Below are 19,206 nucleotides of genomic sequence, written 5' to 3'. Positions count from 1 at the left end.
CAAACGATGCCATGAAGAGAGACAGCTGCCTTCATATGGAGCTGATACTTATCGGGAAGTTACATCATCTATTGTCTTTCTCATACATGTTTGTTGTGGGCGAATGAAAAAAGTGGGCCAAGTTTTTGGCATAAATGTTTCATTCAGTGGATGTGGCTCCTCGAGGGCCTCGTGGAGAAAATGTCTGCTTGTATTGTGAGTGAAGTTTCACAGATCTTTATTTTCTCTGCTGGTGTTGAAGAATAGTTCAGCTTTTGGAAGTTAATAAACCAGATTTTTTACATCAAGAGATAACGACCAAAAACAGACAAATAAGAAACATGATCTGCAGTAGTGGATTTAATCCAAGTGGCTCAAAAAAGTTTAGCAGCTGTGGCTCAGTGGAAGAGTTGGTTGTGTCTCAGTTGAAAGGTTGGTGGTTCACTTTGGCCCTAGAATCGCCACTATCACTTTACATGGCATAGACTTTTTTTTTTTTCTTGCAACTGTAACTTCTCCTGCTTAATGCTGTGCTCATGATGGCTTAACGTTGGGTCTTTGTAACACAGCAGCTGCTCTTCTGTAGAGTTTCTCGAGATAACATTTGTTCTGAATTGGTGCCACACAAATAAAGATTGATTGATTGATTGATTGACAGTTTAGTGTATCCAATAAAAAGGCCATAAAAAGTTCCTCCTGGAGCATAAGTAAAACCACGCTGACCCAGGTCGGACCAGCTTGACAGACTTTGTTCTGACTGTCGGCCATGTGTGAGTGAGGTCAGTCATTCTACATCCGCCTCACATGTGGAAACATTCATACATGTAATTACGTGCAGAGCTGACAGTCAAGGTGCATATACTGTGTACACATCCACATGCTGCAGTGCTTTTGATCATAAGTGCTACTCTCTCCCTTTACTTCTCCCCTCCCCCCTCCACACACACACACACACACACACACACACACACACACACACACACACACACACACACACACACGTCCAAGCCAACTTCCTCCATTCCCTCTTCACCTGATGACATCTTAAGAGTTTCACCGCTAGGTTATCAGGAAAAACGAAGTTCACCTGTGAAAACACAATCTACACTTTATTATTTCAGCAGTGCATATACAGCATTTAGTGGTGCAAATCAACGGAACATGAAGTACGAGGTGTGTTTTCTTGAAGGAAATGTGAAGCAGTGCATCTCGTCTTTTCTTATTTTTGATTTATGATCCTAACTCTAAAGCTCTTATGTGTTATGACCTGCACACTATAATAAAAAAAAACAGACGCATGTTCACACAAATGTCAACACAGAATCTCACAAGCAGGTCTACATGAAAAACAACCTTTAAATCAATACTGGAAGAACTGGATTCATTTGAGTGGTTAAGTGCACTTGGTTTGGGTTGCTTCAGGAAAAGTCCCTTTATATGGTAAAGTATTTGAGTTATTTGACCCCATGAAGCTTTAACGCTGATCTGATGTTCCCCAAGAGGAGACAAGGAAATCACATCACAAAAGCTTCTTTGGATATCTGGAAGGTTCAAGAAACATCAGTCAAAACAGACATAGCATGAACAGACAAAGGAACTGGAGGAGACTTAAAAATTGTAAGTTTCTGTGTTTGTGAGATGAATAAATTATTATCTAATCTTAAACATAAAATGATTATTACTGCTGATTTAATTGTGTACATTGATCTGTAGCCCAGTGTAAGGGCTGTCGGATGTCACTGAGATCTGCAGTTGTAAGATTGCGAGTTACATCTGTACGTTAAATAATGGTGCCAGCTCTCTGTCAGTGTTTAATCATTTTACTTATTTCATTAGTGGCTAGATGTTCTGTGTTATTGAATCGTTACTCACATTACTGGTGTTTTCAATCACATGCCTCATGGCAAAAGGAACAGCACTGTTTTAATTGGAGTTAAGCATCCTGTTCGTTTGTACATGTAGGCTTTAAAGCTACCTTCTTCTCCAGGGCATCATCCTATATTAGGATCTCGCTTTAAAACGGGCGGTAAAGCAATCTCGATCCTTCTTGGCAAACTGTTGTTTTTCGCAAGTCCTCAAAATTATCTAGACTTTTTCTGTTAAAGAAGTGCCTTTTAAAAGAGACAAAGGAACAAAATTCATAAAAAAGAGACAAATCCAGAGGCAAATCCAAAGCTCACTGCGATAACCTTCAAAAAGAGAAAGTGACGCCAAAGAACCAGAGAATATTTTTGTTATTGCTTTAAGTTAAAAAAGAACATTGTAAACGTGTTCAGACCTCAGTGGGAGACAAGTAAAAAACAAAAAGAAGAAGAAGAAGATGAGGACACTACCTGACACCTCATAGTTGTGATGGCTTGTGATTGTTTTATTGAATATGAAAGGCAGGCTTGAGGTTTTTTTAATTCTGTAAAATAAAACATTCTCAAACAGAACATTATTTTACTGAGAGAAATATCCATGCATCCATTTGTTTATCGTGATCTGTTCTCCTTCATGAATGAATCGTCTGTCGACTGCAGTGACTGATGATAACGTTGTTTGAAATCATTTGTCAGTTGCATGTTTTTGTTCATTTTTAATTGAAAACTTTAAGGCACGTGTTTGTTGTTTGTTAAAAGGCATCCAGATGTTGAGGTTACAAATGCAGAAAAAGTGTTGTTTTTTTCTTCCAAATTTATCAGAGAAGTAAACAGATTTACAATCACTTATGTGTCCGATTGGAGTTTTGAAAGAGGCTTTGCCTCAACTGCATGGGTTCAATTTAAAAAACGTTACTTGTCCACAACTTTCTTTGTTTTAAATAATGGGATGCCACATGAGGACATAGCTGATGAAGCTCAGTCTGAAAGTCAGATGAATGCAATAAACAAAGCAGATATTGGTCAACAGTTTCACAGCCAGTCATGAACACACTATTTTGAAATTTTATTTGCACGATCACACTCAGCATGATTCTTTTTGTCTTAAAAACTATTGTCCTAAAATCTCCTGCGAGAAACTTTTTTTGGGTCAATTTTTGGCGCCCCCTGTGGACCAATCAATACCTCTTATTGCTTTGACTTTCTCCTGTACATGCTAAAGCAGTGTTTTCTGAGGAAACATCTCAGTCTGCTGTCTTTTAACAAACAAACTCTCTGTGACTCTTTGTCTTGGAAAATGTAAACAAAGATTTATTCTGCAGCATCTTGTCTGACACATACCCTGCAGCAGCTACTTGAGGCATTAGACTTAGACTGAACTTTATTGATCCTTTTGGGATGACTCCCTCAAGGAAATTTAGGTTCCAGCAGCATATACAATGTAGTCATTAAAACAACTAAGTAGAAATAATCAAACTTTACCCTTTGTTTGATTTGATATGTGACACAGAGGCAATAATAATCATTTCAGTTTGTGTAATAAGCAGTATAATACTCTTCACAGGAGCTTTAATAATGATATTTCAGTCTGCTGTGTATCACACTAAATATTCACTTTTTAGACCTGATGTCCTGAAAATGACTATACACTTTGAAGTGTTAAAGGAAACTTGAAAATAGGGACTGAGACCGTCAGAACAAAGTTTCAGGAGGTAATAAATCAAATGAGAAACTGGGTCATTTAACTAAAGCCTTCTGTGCAACAGATCTCTTTCTGAATCTGGGGGTGTCGCCCCCTGCTGGCCACAGAAGGCATACTTCTTTTTGCAAACTGGCAGCACGATGTGTGATGTGTGTGAGTTTATCCAACCAGGCTTTGGGAAACAAGTTATTCTTTTATTGCTCTTGCATTTTTTTGAGACACATCAGTCAGTAGAGTCTGGTTTCTCACCTCATTGTCCATGTTCCCGTTTTGAGTTTGTCTGGTGAAGTTGTGGTTTCCAACACAAACGCTGGACAAACATTGAGGCACTTGAACACGATGTAGGGAAAGTCATTTGCCTTTTAAAAAGTCAAATTCATAACCATTGATATTTAAAGTTTCATGTGAAGAAAGTGGGCCAGGCTGTTCTTGATATGTAGAAGGATACATTTCACTGCAGAATATAATTCAACTAGGATTCAACTCCAGCTCTTTCGGGGAACTTTTTTGTAATAGTTTGGCTGTTTTAAAGGAGCGCTAAAGATGTTTTCCCAGTTCAAATATAAAACATGACTGGGTAAAGAGACAGTTTCCTGCTTACATCTGAATCAAACCTCTAGCTCAACGCTGGCTTGGAAGAAGAACTGAACACTTGGGAGGTACCATCTCTTTTATTTTATTTGAGGGCAGCAGTAAAGATTAAACCCCACTGAGAGAGGCATAAAACTCTCGTCTGTTATGGTTGGATTCACTTGTATTTGTGTGTGTGCATACACATCCTCATCGACGCTAGAACAATCCAGCTTTTTGGCAGAAAACCCTCGGCTGTAAATCGTGCTGGGCAGGGCCGGCGTCCATGCATCCATCTGTTTATACTCATCTGTTCTCCTTCATGATTGCTTTGTCTGTAAACTGCAGTGAGGGATAAGTTGCATGTTTTTAATTTTCAAATCAAAACTGGAAGGCACGTTTGTTGATCAGCAGCTTAAAAAGGCATCCAGATGTTGAGGTTAAAAATGCAGTAACAAGCAGAATTAGTTGATAGGAATTTCTTCTTAATAAGCTAAAAAACAGCTCAGCATATATAAACAGTACATAAAACTCTTAAAAACTGTTGTGGCTAAGACTGTCCACCTGATCTCAACTCTCCTTTTAGCTCTGTTTTGGTCCCCACCAACTAACTAAAAAAAAAGATATTTGACTTTATTCATCTGCTTTTCAGAAACTTTTCTGAGGTTATTTGTATGCCTTTATTGAGAGGATAGGAGTGTGGATAGAGACCTAAACAGTGATGAGAGAGTGGGGGAGGAGACATGCATTAAAAGACTGAGGATGGGACACCAATCCAGGGCCATTCAAGCATATTAGTCTATATTAGTCCATAATTTAACCACTGAGCTAAACCAGCTCCACTTTTTGGCAGCTCCACTTTTTGTTTGTCCTTCATTTTATCTCAACCTTCCTTCACTGTCATGTTGCGGCCAGAGATCGAGCTGATGAAAGCGTCATTTGTAAGCCGGAAGAGTAAAACACATAAACAAACCTGTTTGCATAATTATCTGTGTGTAAAATGTAAAAATGATTAAAAGACAACATGAAAAACATCTAGTGTGAGTTTTTGAATACTGGTACTGTAGCACACTGGAGCACACAAACATTGACGCCCTTTTTGATTTGTATTGACACTTTAAGGCTCGTCAAAAAGTTGGCAGCACGATGTGTGAAGAATGAAGAAACTGCCAAAGAAAAATGGAGACAGAAGAAGATCACGCCTGTGGATGTGCAGTTAAAACAAAACTAATGGATATGTACCCGACATGTCTGTCCAACACCAGGGACACACATGACGATCGGTTAGTAACACTGATTATAAAAAGAGCTTTTGTTTGTTTACATGAAACCCCACAGAGCTCGTTGACAGCTGAAGAAACTTTACCCTACATGATCTCTAGTTTAACTCTGTTAGATCTGTGAATCATCAAATGTTTGCTAACTATGCAGAGCTGTATAATATAAAATAAAGCAGTACTGTGTATATTAAGCATCACTTAAAAGCCATTTCTATGTAAAGCCTAGTTTATGCTTCCATGTCATGTTGATGTGGACCCCTATGCACACCTCCAAAAAATCCTTTGTCGACGTGAACAGCAAGGACTGTGATTGGTCCGCTCAGAACGTCATTTCCAGGAGTTGCTTTCCGTTCACAACGCAACAACACGAATAATCGAAGAAGTCAGAGGATACGACCATCTCTCCAACTCATCATAAAAACACTGTAAAGACTGCCAAATGGCAAATAATTCCTGGAGGGAAATATCAAAAAACATGGGGCTGGAGGTCGGCGAATGCATTAAGAGGTAGAAGAACCACACAAAGACACAGCCACAGCCACTCCCCCAAGCGACGCAGAACTACAAATGCTCAACGATGGCGCCGGGTCTACGACGTCAACTCGACGCGGAAGCATAAACTAGGCTTAATACTGTAAGGAACACATTTTCTATCAAGAGATTTGTCAGGTTTTTTTTTTCTATGTGCCATTTCAGCGTCTCAGCCTCTTGTGAATTGACAACTGATGAAGGAAGTCTCTGGAATGATAAAGTTGCTTTCTTACGCTAAAGGGTTAAAACAGCGAACCCTGGATGAGCCTCTGAGAGCTTGTCGTGGAGTGTGAGCCCCTGGCTGACCCTTGATCTTCATTGTTCAGTCTTAAGATGCTGTCCCGATGCAAACTCCTGTCATCGATCATCCCCACAAAACAGCTCACATGTAAAAGAAGCGCAACGTTTGAAAATATGTGCATATTCTTTGCTCTCCCGATTCAGTCTTGCAGCTAAGATAATCACATGTTCAGTCAGGACAAAAAAAAAAAAAAAAAAAAAGCTAAAGTGACAAAAAGTTGCAGATATCCGTCATGCACATCATGGAGGGTTCTCCAGGAAGGAGGCACTTTCTTTCAGAGAAAATCAAAACACATTCTGCTTTAAGGAAACCCCTCGCCAATGGTACATTGTTGTGCAACTTGTTGCTTCTTAAGAGTTTATATAAAGGCACAGATAAAGGCGTTAATCCACAGTTGCATCAGAGTCAGGTGTATAAAAGGTTCAGATGGTGCAGGTCACACCGGCATCCTCCACGTGGCCGCAGTTTGTTTTGCCCCAGCCAGGAAATTTACACTGATGGATGGTGTCTTCAGTCCCTGTACACGCCACGTCGTCCATCCAGATCAGACCGGTACCTGTAAAGAAAGGAAATAAATACTCAAAGTCAACATTTTAATAAAACAATTGACATTCAGTCTTTCTAAATAAGATTGGACAGAAATAAAAACAGGGGCAAAAAAAGGTTGTAAAACACTCGGCTGCTGCGGGCGCAAATTAATAACTCAAGACACACAGTTGAGAGTGTATGAACATTTTCATGTTCAGAGAGACTTCATTAAGAGAATCAACCTGAAACAACAACCCTGAGTGGGACAAAAACAGGAGTTTGAAAAGTGATCCCTGAGCTGGGATAATTAAGGAAATTCCTTTTCCTATTTCACTCGGAGAGAAGCCGTGTCTACGACAAAATGTGAATGAAAAAAAAAAGACTCTCTCGTTCTCTTCATCAGTGTGTATGATGATCAACGGTGCAGCTACTTTATTTTGAAAGGCCTGAAAAAGAAAACACATCTGGACTTCAACATCAGCAGTCATGGTTCAGCGTTTCTTTTTATGGCTCACTCATGCGTCACGTTTCCCTCGTGTTCAGTCCAAAATAATGCGACTGCAGCCGGGGACAGGGAACAGGTTCACTGAAGCTGCTTGTAGTTTAACACAAGATTAAGTACATGGGGGTCACTCACACAGGTCATAATGTTCAGACGTCATACACACAAACTCAGTTAAGACACTTTTAACTCAGTGAACACCTCACACATTATATTTCCTTCATTTTCAAACACAGAGAGCAGTCTTTTCCCGCACTGTTAGCAAAGTAACACACTGTTAAGATTTGTTTGGGTTATACAGGAGGTCATGTTAAGGACATACGTGTTGTTCTTCTCTTTCACCACATCCTTAAAGACAGAACAGGTTGACTGCCAATGACTCCCAAAGCAAAACATCTAACTACTGGAGAGTAAGGATGAAGAAGAAGAAGTTTGAAACACTCGCAGGTTGGTATGTAAAGTTTAGACATGTTAAGGGAAAGACTGTGGTTTGGTTTATTTACAAACCATGCCCTTATTCTTATCGCTCCTAAACTAGAATGAAGAGATTGATTTATTTCTTGTATCCATGTCACATGAATTTGAAAGCCCATCTCCTCACTCAAATGTAAGATATCATAAATGGTAAATGGGACTTGAGCTTCAGTTGCGCTTTTTCTTGTCTTCTGGCTACTCAGAGGGCTTTTACACCGCATGTCATACCTTCATATTCACAGTGATGGAAGAGGCTGCTGTGTAAAGTCACTATCAGTATTCATTCAACCCTCTGGTTAAAAGAAGACTGACGCTACCACTGAACTACCGGGTCTCGTGTTATAGAGAATCTTTGGTTAAGTTTATTTTTTCATACATGACTCCAACAAGGGTCTCCTTCATGAAAGTCTGACGTTAAATCATCCACGGACAGACTTCCTCTCTTTTCTCAACCTGACCTCATCCTTTTCCTTTTCTCCAGTCATAATTACTGCAGCTTCTAGAAGTCAACGCCAACCCCTTTTAACAACATTTAAGTTTTTATAAGCTACTTGGTCTAAAAACAGACAGCGTTTTATCTAGGACAGAGGTCTCTAAAGGGTAGCTCGGGAGCTAGCTGTAGCACAGGAGCTAGCTGTAGCTCGGGAGCTAGCTGTAGCACATTAGCTAGCTGTAGCTTGTGAGCTAGCTGGCGCTCATGAGCAGGTTTTCAGTAGCTCGCCTTGGTTGACTTGACTGTGTACATTTAAAAAAAAAAAAAAAAATCCCACGACAGTCAACACATCTCTTTCCACTATTCATTTATTTGGCCCATAAAAACAGGTGTAAATGAGCCATGTTTTCTTGGACATTGATGTGCTTTTTCAGTAACATAGCTTACTATGTAGAACAATAAGAAGTGTAAAATATTCAGGTCTTTTTCTTTGACCTTGATTTGAAGTTAAGATTATTGATAAGTATTGGCCTTGTGCAGTTACACACTATTACAAACAGTAACTTAATTCAGCTGATGTAAGCTATGTGAATAAATGCAAGTGATGTGATGCATGTACTGAAGCCCTTGGCCACTTTAATTTTTTTTAATGCAATTGCTTCATTTCAAACCGAAGCCTGGCAAAGTTTTTTCAGGCAGACAAATCATTATTGAGTTGTTCTTGAAAAATTTAAAAGAACATGAAGTTCTTAAACTAGTATGTGTCAATGTTAATTAAATTCACACTCCACAGAGGTCTCAGCGTGTTGCTTTGAGACAAGGCATACTCGGACTTCTTCCCCAGAGAAGAAGACATCACACTAACAGCTCCAGCTGGTAAGCAGAGCTTTTGGTCTTGTTGTTCTCCCTATAAACCAACGTTCCTCTTTGTAAAATGGAAACCAATTGAGTGTTTCAGAAAGTCCTAGTTTTACAACATTTGTCTTTGACAGGAGAGGAAACCCCGATGTGAGGGAACACTGAGAGCCTATAAAATTTGTTTGGACTGCTTGGAGTAAATTACATGTAGCATGTCTGATATTGGTGAACTTTTTTTTTTTTTTGAACAATTAATGCTTTCTGTTTTTTTGTTTGTATGTTGCGTTGTTTTGAACTCTTTTCTGTTTCACATTCTATCATATCCCATCGTTTCTGTTCAACAGCAAGAGGGTGAAATAAATGATTATGCTATTTTGCTTGGTGTGTAATATTTAAGGAGTAAACCAGTCAACCACATTTGTTTTCTTTCGATTAAACTTTATTTAAACTATAAATATCCTGGTTTACTGTGGTGGCCCTCAGGTGCAAAGCACAATGACAAATAAGTGACAGTCGTCAAGGAGTTTTCTCCTTGACAAACACACTGTCCGTCGTTTTAATCGAATGATATTTTCGATCCTCCTGCTTCACTTCCTTCATTAACTCTTCTCTGCCTGCAGCGCCAAAGGTGTGTGAATACTTCCTGTTAAAAAGACGGACATTGCTTTCGTCCAATCAGTGACAAGTATTGTCAACCGCAGTTACATACCTTTTATGTTACAAGTTAAAGTCGTTTTGTGATTTGTTATTGTGCTTTGCACTTCAGGACCACTGTAGATTTATTGTTTCTTGCAGCTGACTAAATGTTTTGAGTTGCCACAAATGTACAACCCTGTTGATAACAAATATCATATAAATCCCACTTTATTACTGTTGTCTTTGTTTCACGTCTCTTCACCACCCCCTCCCCCTCTCTGCTCACTTCATACCCACGCCTCATCTCTGTGGATGTACAAACCTGTAGCTCGTTCACTGGGCCTGACAGCAGCCACAGCTGTACTGATAGCCTAATGATATTTTTTATTAACCCTATACCTGACTTGGCATACACTGTGTCCATGTGTTCTGTTAATGTCATTAAGACTCTAGTCTCCAGGACCTTTCTTCTGCAAACTTCCTCAATCTTTCATTGTTTGTATATATGTTTTTTTTTATTTGTAAGATTTTTTCTCTCTCTCTCTTTTTCTTAATAATAAAAATAGAAAAAACTTCAAATTAAAATCAATAAGGTCCAGTCATGTCGTATTGACACAAAGGTTTTTGTGCTGCAGGTGAGGACCGTTTGAGTTTGTAGTGCATCACACGACATCCTGTTGAGCCGTACGTCATTGTTGGGTTTTATTATGCATCATATGGTGTCATTTCATATTTAATCAATATCAAATGGTATCCTATTGTATTGGATCTTTTCATTGATAATATATTGGACTGCACTATAGGCAACAAGGGTGATTATTTCTGCTGGCTGCTGCCCCTAAAATCAGTAGACTGCTATCAATCACTCCAGTGAACTGAACGTTCAAAGGGAAAAGCAAACACACTGTGCAGCTCTGTAACATCAGATAAAGAATGAAACAACATGCAGTACATTAGATATAACAAACACTATGACGTGGAAGAAAATGAACAAAATCAAAATCCAATTTAACAGAAAACAGACAAAGTCTAATAAAAAGCACGTGTTCGACTTCAGGCCGTCCTGAAATTATTTGAGTCCAAACTCTTAACTTTCCTATTTTTGGAAACTGGCACAAAGTTCAAGGAGTCTGTCGAGATCAAGAAATATCGACCCAAGAGGACCATCTGAGAGACAATTACTGTTGATTTGTTGGGCAGTTTTGGAACCTTTTTTTTGTTGTTGTTTTTTTAGGGTTTGTTTTTAATTTTGTGTCCGAGAGCTAATGAAACTAATGAAACACAGAAGCAGAGGTTTAAAGTTTATTGTAAAGTCTGATGGTGAAGGAGACCAACGCTGAGTAACTGTCCCTGCTTTCTTCTGCCTTGTGACGAGAAATGATTCAACTGCATGGAAATAATATACGAGTAAGTTTAAGAGGTAAATGAAAGGCTTTCTAGTGGTATCTGTATGGGAACACTGTTGCTAGGCAATGGCAGCATGGATGCAGAAAGATGTTCTCCTCCTGACTTCCTAAATGCTAACACTACATGATTTATTTGTGTTTAAAGGCCACACGGTGAAAAATATAAAAAAAAGCAGACAAAGGTTATGAACCCTGGCCATGACTTTTTTGGGGCCTTACGTGGCTAATGTGAAGTCAGTAGGATCCGCCATTTCTGAAAACATCATCTAATATGTCCCAAGTCGAGAACTCAAAAGCTTTTAGAGAAGGCACCATATGACTTCCAACCACTCATCGGCAGATTGCTGTTTCAGCCACTGCAGACCACCAATCGTCCCCTCGTTCTCACCAGCCCAGTGGCACCACCTTGCCTCTGCTCCCTCACCTGGCGACCCTCACTTTGCCCCCCCCGGAACCCCCTGGACATCGACTACCTTAACCTCAGTACCAATCCTAAAAACCTCTGTGTGCGTGCCCAGCTTCTAAGCCAGTGATCTTAAATATCTGTATTGTTAGTCCTGAGATTACTTTGAAGTCATTTCCAGTCACAGGGAGTCTTTGGTTTAAATACTTTCAGAACAAGTTGCCAAAGCATGAAAGCACAATGTGTTCAAATATTTGTACAGTGCTCTGTAACAGTTACATGATACCCTAACACAACATTAACATTATGCTCTCTGCCATAAATTATGATATACCATTTCATAACAATAAATCCCTACATTTGTATCTGGCAGTTGTTAGTATTATTGTGATTATTTTAAATGTCAAACTGTACGCAGTAGGTCTAAAATGAGGAAGAAAAGTCATCAGAGCAGAACTATGACAAACTCCAACTTTAATCTTGGAAAAGCCTTCAAGATAATCAAACAAAAAAAATTGGCTTCAAGCTCCACAAGTCAATACTTTTACTGCCCAAATAGACCGACCATTTATATCTGTTGGAGGAACATTAATAACCCCATGCAGACGTAATGCCAGAGCCTCATCCATGAACTTGAACTGGGACCGTCAGACGGCACCACCTTACACTTTAATTGTGCTGCGTCCAAACAGTCTCGACAACGGTGTCGAAAAAAAGTCTCGACACTGAGCTGTATGAAAAAACAACCAATCAATTACTGGAAAATCACTTAGTTGCACCATGTGTACGCAGGTTTGAAGATCATTTCAGTTTACGCTCTACTAACTTGTAAGGTGTTTGACCAGCTGAGATCATTCCAACAAACCATCATCAACCCGGACTGAAAAATGTCGGTGGAGTTTTTATTTTCAAAGCTCAACATCCCAAATCAAATAAACGTTCTTTTTCTGAAAAATCTGAACAAAGTTGTTTTTTAAGAGCCTGTATGTGAAGCAAAACCACAGAAATCAACAAACCAACACTTCAGTTACACCATGCGCTCGTTATATCTCTGCTTCACTTTTTACAATGCAGCGTACCAGAGAGGAGCGGGCTGCAGGTTTGACATCTTCAAGCAGAGTGAAACAGCCGGAGCGCGTGTCTGCATGCAGCCGTGCACAGGATGGAAATGAGGTATGCAACGGGGAATACACGAGCCCCAGCTGCTCTGCTGCTGTGCCTTCTCAGGATTTGTTTGAGTGGACATGGACCTTTATGCTGTTTACACTGGATCTTAACAGACTTTTATATCTAACACTGCGCAGTGCAATTAAGAGTAGGATCAACAAAGACAGTGTTTGGGATTTGATGGGAACACCCAGAGACGATTACGAGCCTTTTTTTGAGTGATTGCAAAGAACAAAAGGATGCAAAATGCAAAATGTCAAATTCTGTTGACATTAAACAGACTTGACTCTGCAGTCCTGGATTTTCTTAAAGATTGTTTTTTTTCAACCGACTCTCCTCGTGGGTCCACGTCTGCGTCTCATCACTGATCACAAGGTCAGACAAACTCTGTTCTTAGTCCCAGCAGATAGAAACCACTGCTCACCTATATGCAGAGAAAAGCTACTCTTTCATTCACTGGAAATTCTCTGGCTCATTAAATGTTCAGCAGACCGAGCTGGAGCACAAATGTTTGGGTCCATTGAGTCAACATCTTTAAATCAAGCAAGTACTTTGAAATAAAGATGACACAGGTTTGGATTACATTTCTATGTTTTCACATTATAAATATTTTTATGTTGAATTGTTTTTCTCTGTATTTAATATTTGGTCTGCAGCACTTGCCCAATTTCTCATCGCCCATCAGTATAATTGACCTGGGCTGGCATGTGAGCTCTACTAAATGATTATTTAATGACACTTGTCTGTTCCTGATACTTTTTATAAATCATAGATTAATGCAAATAAATGAGAACACGTGTTTGCTGGATGAAACCAATCCCAGTGTAATTTGAAAAATCTGAACACATGGAAAAGATTCAGATTTATGAATGAAAAATGAAGTTGTTCAATAAAAAAACGATATTCAATAATAATAAGAAAAACATTTTTTTTTAGTACTTTTCTGAAAAAAGGTTACAAAACGATTCAGAAAACAATAAAATACAGATTAATTCAAAATCTAAAAACTTAACTGGCAGGTCGGGGTTCGATCCCCAGCTCCTGCAGCCACGTGTATGTGTGTATATAAGGGATTATTATTATTAGTTAATACTGATGGTCGCTTTCTACAGCAGCCTCTGCCATCAGTGTGTGAATGTGAAGGTGTGGCCTGCAGTGTTCAAGGACAGAAGAATAGAAAAGAGCTTTACAAGCTCAAGTCCATTTAGCATTTAATAGCCAGCTCGATGGTTCAGTCCCTGAAGCTCCTCATGCTCACCTGTCAGTGTCTTAAATCTTCAATCGCTCTGAATAGAATTGGATCAAATCTATATTGTCCAATTCGGTGGAAAATGTGCCTCATGCTCTCCAGATAAATATTACAGCATAAAAAAACATTCAGGCAGTCAACATAGCACCTAGTTTTACATGTTAAAAACTCTTTCTATCATTGTTCAGATCTCAGTAGGATTATGGACGATTACCGAACGGGATATATGACTTCTTGAACACATTGCTGGTTGCCATGGAAACTCTATAGCGCCTTGTCCTATCAGTAAATCGTGTAGACAGAGGTTTTTGTGGTTTGCCCTCTATTTCGCCTGAACCAATCTTAGAGCGTTTTCTTCTTAAACCTACGTACCGGGCAGGACGATGGAAAGTTAGATAGATTTGTACACCAACCTAGGAACCTTTAGCAAGCATTAGTTTGTCATAGGACCAGTCAGAGATCGGTATGCATCAGGTCAGATTAACTTTCTTAACTTAATTTAGCATCTACTTGAAAGCAAAAACACAAGTAATTTTTTTTAATAATACTTGGAAATAAATTCAAGCGTCAAGGGGTTAAATGTGCTGACTAACATCAAGGCCACTGAGTTGTCTCAGGAGATGAAGTCGCTGTGAGCATATATACTCCGCTCATAGACGCTCAGCTGGCAGTCCAAAACTGTGCCGAGGTATTTCAAGTTTCAAAAATTGGTCAAGTGAAACTAGAACTGTGTTATCAAGCACAAGTACTGCTTTTGTTTTGACATTCACAACTAATGAAGTGTGTACAGTGTGTAGTGTTTAATGAACTGAGCTGACGTAGTTGAAAGCCTTTTCAAGATGGCATGAATTAGAAACGTTAAACCAAACGATGATAAAGGTATGTGGCTGATCTGAAGAGATCAATTTGAATAGCAGGTCGTGTTGAAATGAAACCCAGCTGCGATTTTAGTCACTGCTGTTGTCTGGACGTCCTCTTATGGATCAAAAGCTGTCTTCCTCAAATTTTCCAGACTTATTTCTAACAACTCTGCCTGGACAGAGACTCTGCATGATGTCAGGCTGACTGTGTGAATGAAAGAAAACGCAGAGAGGGAGTGGAGAAATAAAGAGATGGATTTGCCCTCTGAGACTCTTTTTCTTGACGACATCTGGCTCACATGAGTTTCCCTATAAAATGTTTAATATTAATCCCTGCAGCATTTCAGGGCACTTCTCAAAAAATACAGAGTTGGTAAAAAAAACAGAACTACTTCCTTCTTAAAAGAAAAAGTACATCAAATGTGAACTTCATGTTGATCGGGTGTGAACGCGGGAGAACTTTCACACTTTTCATATATGGCTTAATTTTTAGATTCTCTTCTCTCCATGCGGGGAGCTTTGGGTTACCATATACTGTATAACTGAAAAAATCCACTATATCATGTTGCATGCTCAAACATCCTGATAAATTCAACTAAACGTGCAGAAACTGTTCAGATTAAAGTTGAAGACAGAATGCAGGCTTGTGGTCATGCACAGAGTTTGAATGTTGCAGCACATGCATCTTACATTGACTCCTTTAGCTACGTATGCATGTAATGTAAACATGTACTAATGTACTAAGTGGAGATATTTTATTTTCATATGTGACAGCCAGAAACCAAACCACATCCTCACGTGAACCTGTATCTTCTTCAAGGAAAAGTTCTCAGTTCATTCTCCCTGCTGTAAGAACTTGGAGCTGCATGAAAGGTGCATCAAACCTTTGTCAGTGGGAGGGAGTCACGGTGTTGGTGTCTTTTGTGCAAGCATTTTTCAGTTTGTCAGCAGGAATGTGAAAAAAGATCGTCTACAAACCTCCTTCATGTTGTATTTTTATTTCATCATTTTCTTTGTAATCATACGCATGCTCTTCTTCCTGACTGTTTACTGCTGCAACATGTACGGATCAATCCATCTGATCTTATCTAATGTTGTTTTTAGGTATGGAAGACTAGTGCTGGTACCTAATTGGCCGTTACTGGGAGTATCGTTAAGCTCATGGATGAACTTCCATCTGTATTTATGCTGCACGGCTCTTAACGCAGGCAGTCGGCCAATAAAACAGTTTGGATTAACAAGTGGCAGCTGGCTTTTCTTTTACATTTGAGACACACTCGCCTTCGTTTCAGGAAGTCTTTGTGTTTGTGTCGACTACAGCCTCTCGATGTGTGCGTGTGTGTGTGTGTGTGTGTGTGTGCAGAGGCTCAGCTGAGAGCAGACTAAAATGTTTGATGAATATGAGCCGAATAGTTGAAGGAAAGAATAGGAATCAAAGTTGACACCACAGAGAGGACTCATTATTATGATGGACTTCTATGAGGAGCGTCAGAGGCAGCTACATGACGCGTGCACAGTAAGCATTAAAAAACGTTTCCTAATATGCTCTACAGATGTGTGTGTGAAATATCAGTGCATGTAGTTTGTGAATCATCTCTTACCCTGTCCGAAGCGGCCCGTCTTATGCACCTCAGTGGCCCCTGCGTATCCCAGCATCCTACACACCACGTCTCCATCCTTTTTATCCCAGGTGTCGTCACACACTGTCCCCCATCGGCGCTCATGGAAGACCTCCACTCGACCCTCATTTGGACCCGACCCATTCACCAGCCGCACAAGAGTCTCCTCCACTGCGACAAACACACATGGATTAAAATACTCAGCAAAAATAACAAAACAAGTAAGGATTTACACACATCGGTTTCCAAGTTCAATAGGTGGGTGGGAGGGGGTCCTTTTTCGATTTTACGATTTAGATTTATCGGGTCTCAGTGAATCAAATATTGTCCAAACAGCAGCACAGCACGCCGCATGTTCCTCAGCATGCAGAAACACTGAGTTCTTTAATATTCAGGCCAACACAACAGAGAGAACTTTATTCTATCTGACGATTGTTGTCATGGCTTTAAACTCTCACTGCGCAGAGTGTTTACAAGTTTAATGAAGTAATGTAAATCAAATCAATATGAACACAAACAGCGATGAGGAACTTGTTTCCCACACACTGTGACACAATTTAGCCTAGAACCACAACAATCTCCTTTGATTCAAAAGAGAAGAAAAAAGTGTTACGATGGGATAAGTTCCCCTCATAAAAAAGAAGAGGCATGAAACAAACGCAGTTTTCACCTAAAGGAATGTTTCTGTGATTGCTGACCCTTTATTTTAACGTCACTAGTAATAGTCTGTGAACACTGTGAACCTCACACACACCACAGTGATGTTTAAAAGATTTAGAAACTAACAACTCATTAATACATCTGTAAGCACTCTACACTCCAGCCACTCTACAGAACGTGTCTCCATCTGAGTAAAGACGGGCCACCACATGACCCCTCAAACAACCGCAACATGTTGTGATGTACGAGTGTGACACTTGAGTTGGGATGTATTTGTATATGTCTGAAGACTAGATGGTCACTCTGGAAAGAAACCGTGCATGTATGTGTACCACCACTTCACACTCTGGAGAGTGACGTTTGTTGAAATCCATATAGCGCCCTCTGCTGGACGGCTGAGCTAGATAAAGGTTTGTAGTGCCTTGCTCAGGGATACCGGGTCCATGACTTGCAGAATGAACTGTCCTATATGTTTGTGTGTATCTGTGAGTGTGTGTTTGTATCAGCAGAAGCATCATGGATCCACTGAACATCTGGTATCTTCCTAAAACTATGCAGCAGCCGTGTGCTCGTATAATTCACATGATTTATCAGTTTTGAGTACAAAGACAGAAAATGAGAAGAAGAGACGTAAAAACACACACACCAACACACACACACACACACACACCAACACACACACACACACACACACACACACACACACACACACAGCTGGTGTTAAGACATACACGCCTGCTGACACTGATGACAGAAAGTGCTGGAGAGAAGAAGCAGACACATAATCTGGACAGGATATTAGCCTCATCAGACCATCATAAATTGTAACTGTGTACTATTTAACGCTCGTTGAACAGTCGAGTAGTTTGCACTCACTCGCCCATCATAATTTAATATCTAACATAATATTATACTATCACATTCCTGCAGGAAGACTTCTAATTTAAACCAGAATTAAGATGCACTTTGGACCTCCTGTTGCTCTTTTTATAGACCAAAAAAAAAGAGCGAAGAATGCTTAAACAGCACATACATACCAAGCTTATAGGATGAGTAATTGAATACTCAATTACCAGAAACAGATGGTGAAACTATTTGTTCATTCTTCAAATGAACAACAGTCTCTGATGCTATTAAAGTTGGATAGAAACTGGGAGATCTTATCGGCATTTAACGAAGAAGTTTCTCACACTTTTAAAGTAACAGGATTCCTCTGAATGTCTACACATGAACCTCTTGGGCCACCATACATAATACATAAAGCTCCAATGCAGCCCGATAGAGACTGAATCTCGATGTCCTCCCTGAACCCTGAGCCCTTACAGACTTAACTGACGTCTCCTGGAAAGTGATTGAGTGCACGAGGTTGCAATGGCTTGAAGTGGTTAAAAAGGAATGGGACAGCACATTTTGATTTCTCTGTAACCATGGTAACACAATGTCATGTGGCATAAGGTATTTTTATTTGGCTTTTTTTTTTTTTTAACTTTACTCACTCAAAGCCATGGTCCTTGATATAGAGGCTACTTGTATTTCTCCGTTGTGGGTAAAATAAAAGTTGATCTTAATTTACATATTAAATAAAACGTCACTAATCTGCTCTCTATCTCTCTTGTTTTTGTTCATAGACTTGCAGTAGAGATATTAGCTGCAGTTTCCAAATAAACTTTTTTGGTAGACTGCAAGCGTTGTTTTGTCTTCCTGCTTATTTACTGACACCCTTTTTTCGTTTAATGGCGTTTGTTTACTTTTCAATTGTCGCAGGCTTCCCTGGGGAATGTTTTATATATAGTTGTGTTTTATACAATTTAGAAAGTATATTTAGTGCTTGAGTAAATGTATGTAGCCAGCTTACATTACACCACTGATTTTATAAAGCTACTATGGTCTGTTTTTCTTGTGATGTGATATATCCGTTCATTTAGGCCTTAAGAAAATACATTTTCAACTCAACACATTGAATATAGTATAATTAGGATAATCAAAGAAACAGTTTCATATCTATCTTATCAGCGACTGGCCTATATATGTTATGAAACAAGGTTATCAGTCCAATCACTTTAATCTTCATGTTTGTATACCCCTGAGACCGTTCTCATGTTTCTCCTTAATCTGTTCATCTTTTTAAGTTTCAGCACTTCATTCCTCTTTTCTTCTTTAAAGTGCCCGAGGCGCCCCATAGAGCG

At 39.5% G+C, this 19,206-nt stretch overlaps 1 protein-coding gene across 1 annotated transcript in view; it reads right to left on the bottom strand.

Moving 5' to 3' along the window:
* Positions 1–1,175: 1,175 nt before the first annotated feature.
* scara5 (scavenger receptor class A, member 5 (putative)) overlaps positions 1,176–19,206 on the bottom strand; it is a 71,471-nt gene continuing 53,440 nt past the window's right edge. Inside the window, exons 11-12 of the mRNA XM_079362474.1 lie at positions 16,343–16,531; positions 1,176–6,781 (exon numbers count right to left, since the gene is read on the bottom strand). Coding sequence (XP_079218600.1) covers positions 6,648–6,781; positions 16,343–16,531 — 323 coding nt within the window. The 3' untranslated portion in view covers positions 1,176–6,647. The remainder of the gene's footprint in view (positions 6,782–16,342; positions 16,532–19,206) is intronic.

Source organism: Symphodus melops (assembly GCF_947650265.1).
Source record: "Symphodus melops genome assembly, chromosome: 1".
Classification (NCBI taxonomy): Eukaryota; Metazoa; Chordata; class Actinopteri; order Labriformes; family Labridae; genus Symphodus; species Symphodus melops.
Note: the sequence above shows the minus strand (reverse complement) of the source record. Positions and strands in the feature narration are given on the sequence as shown.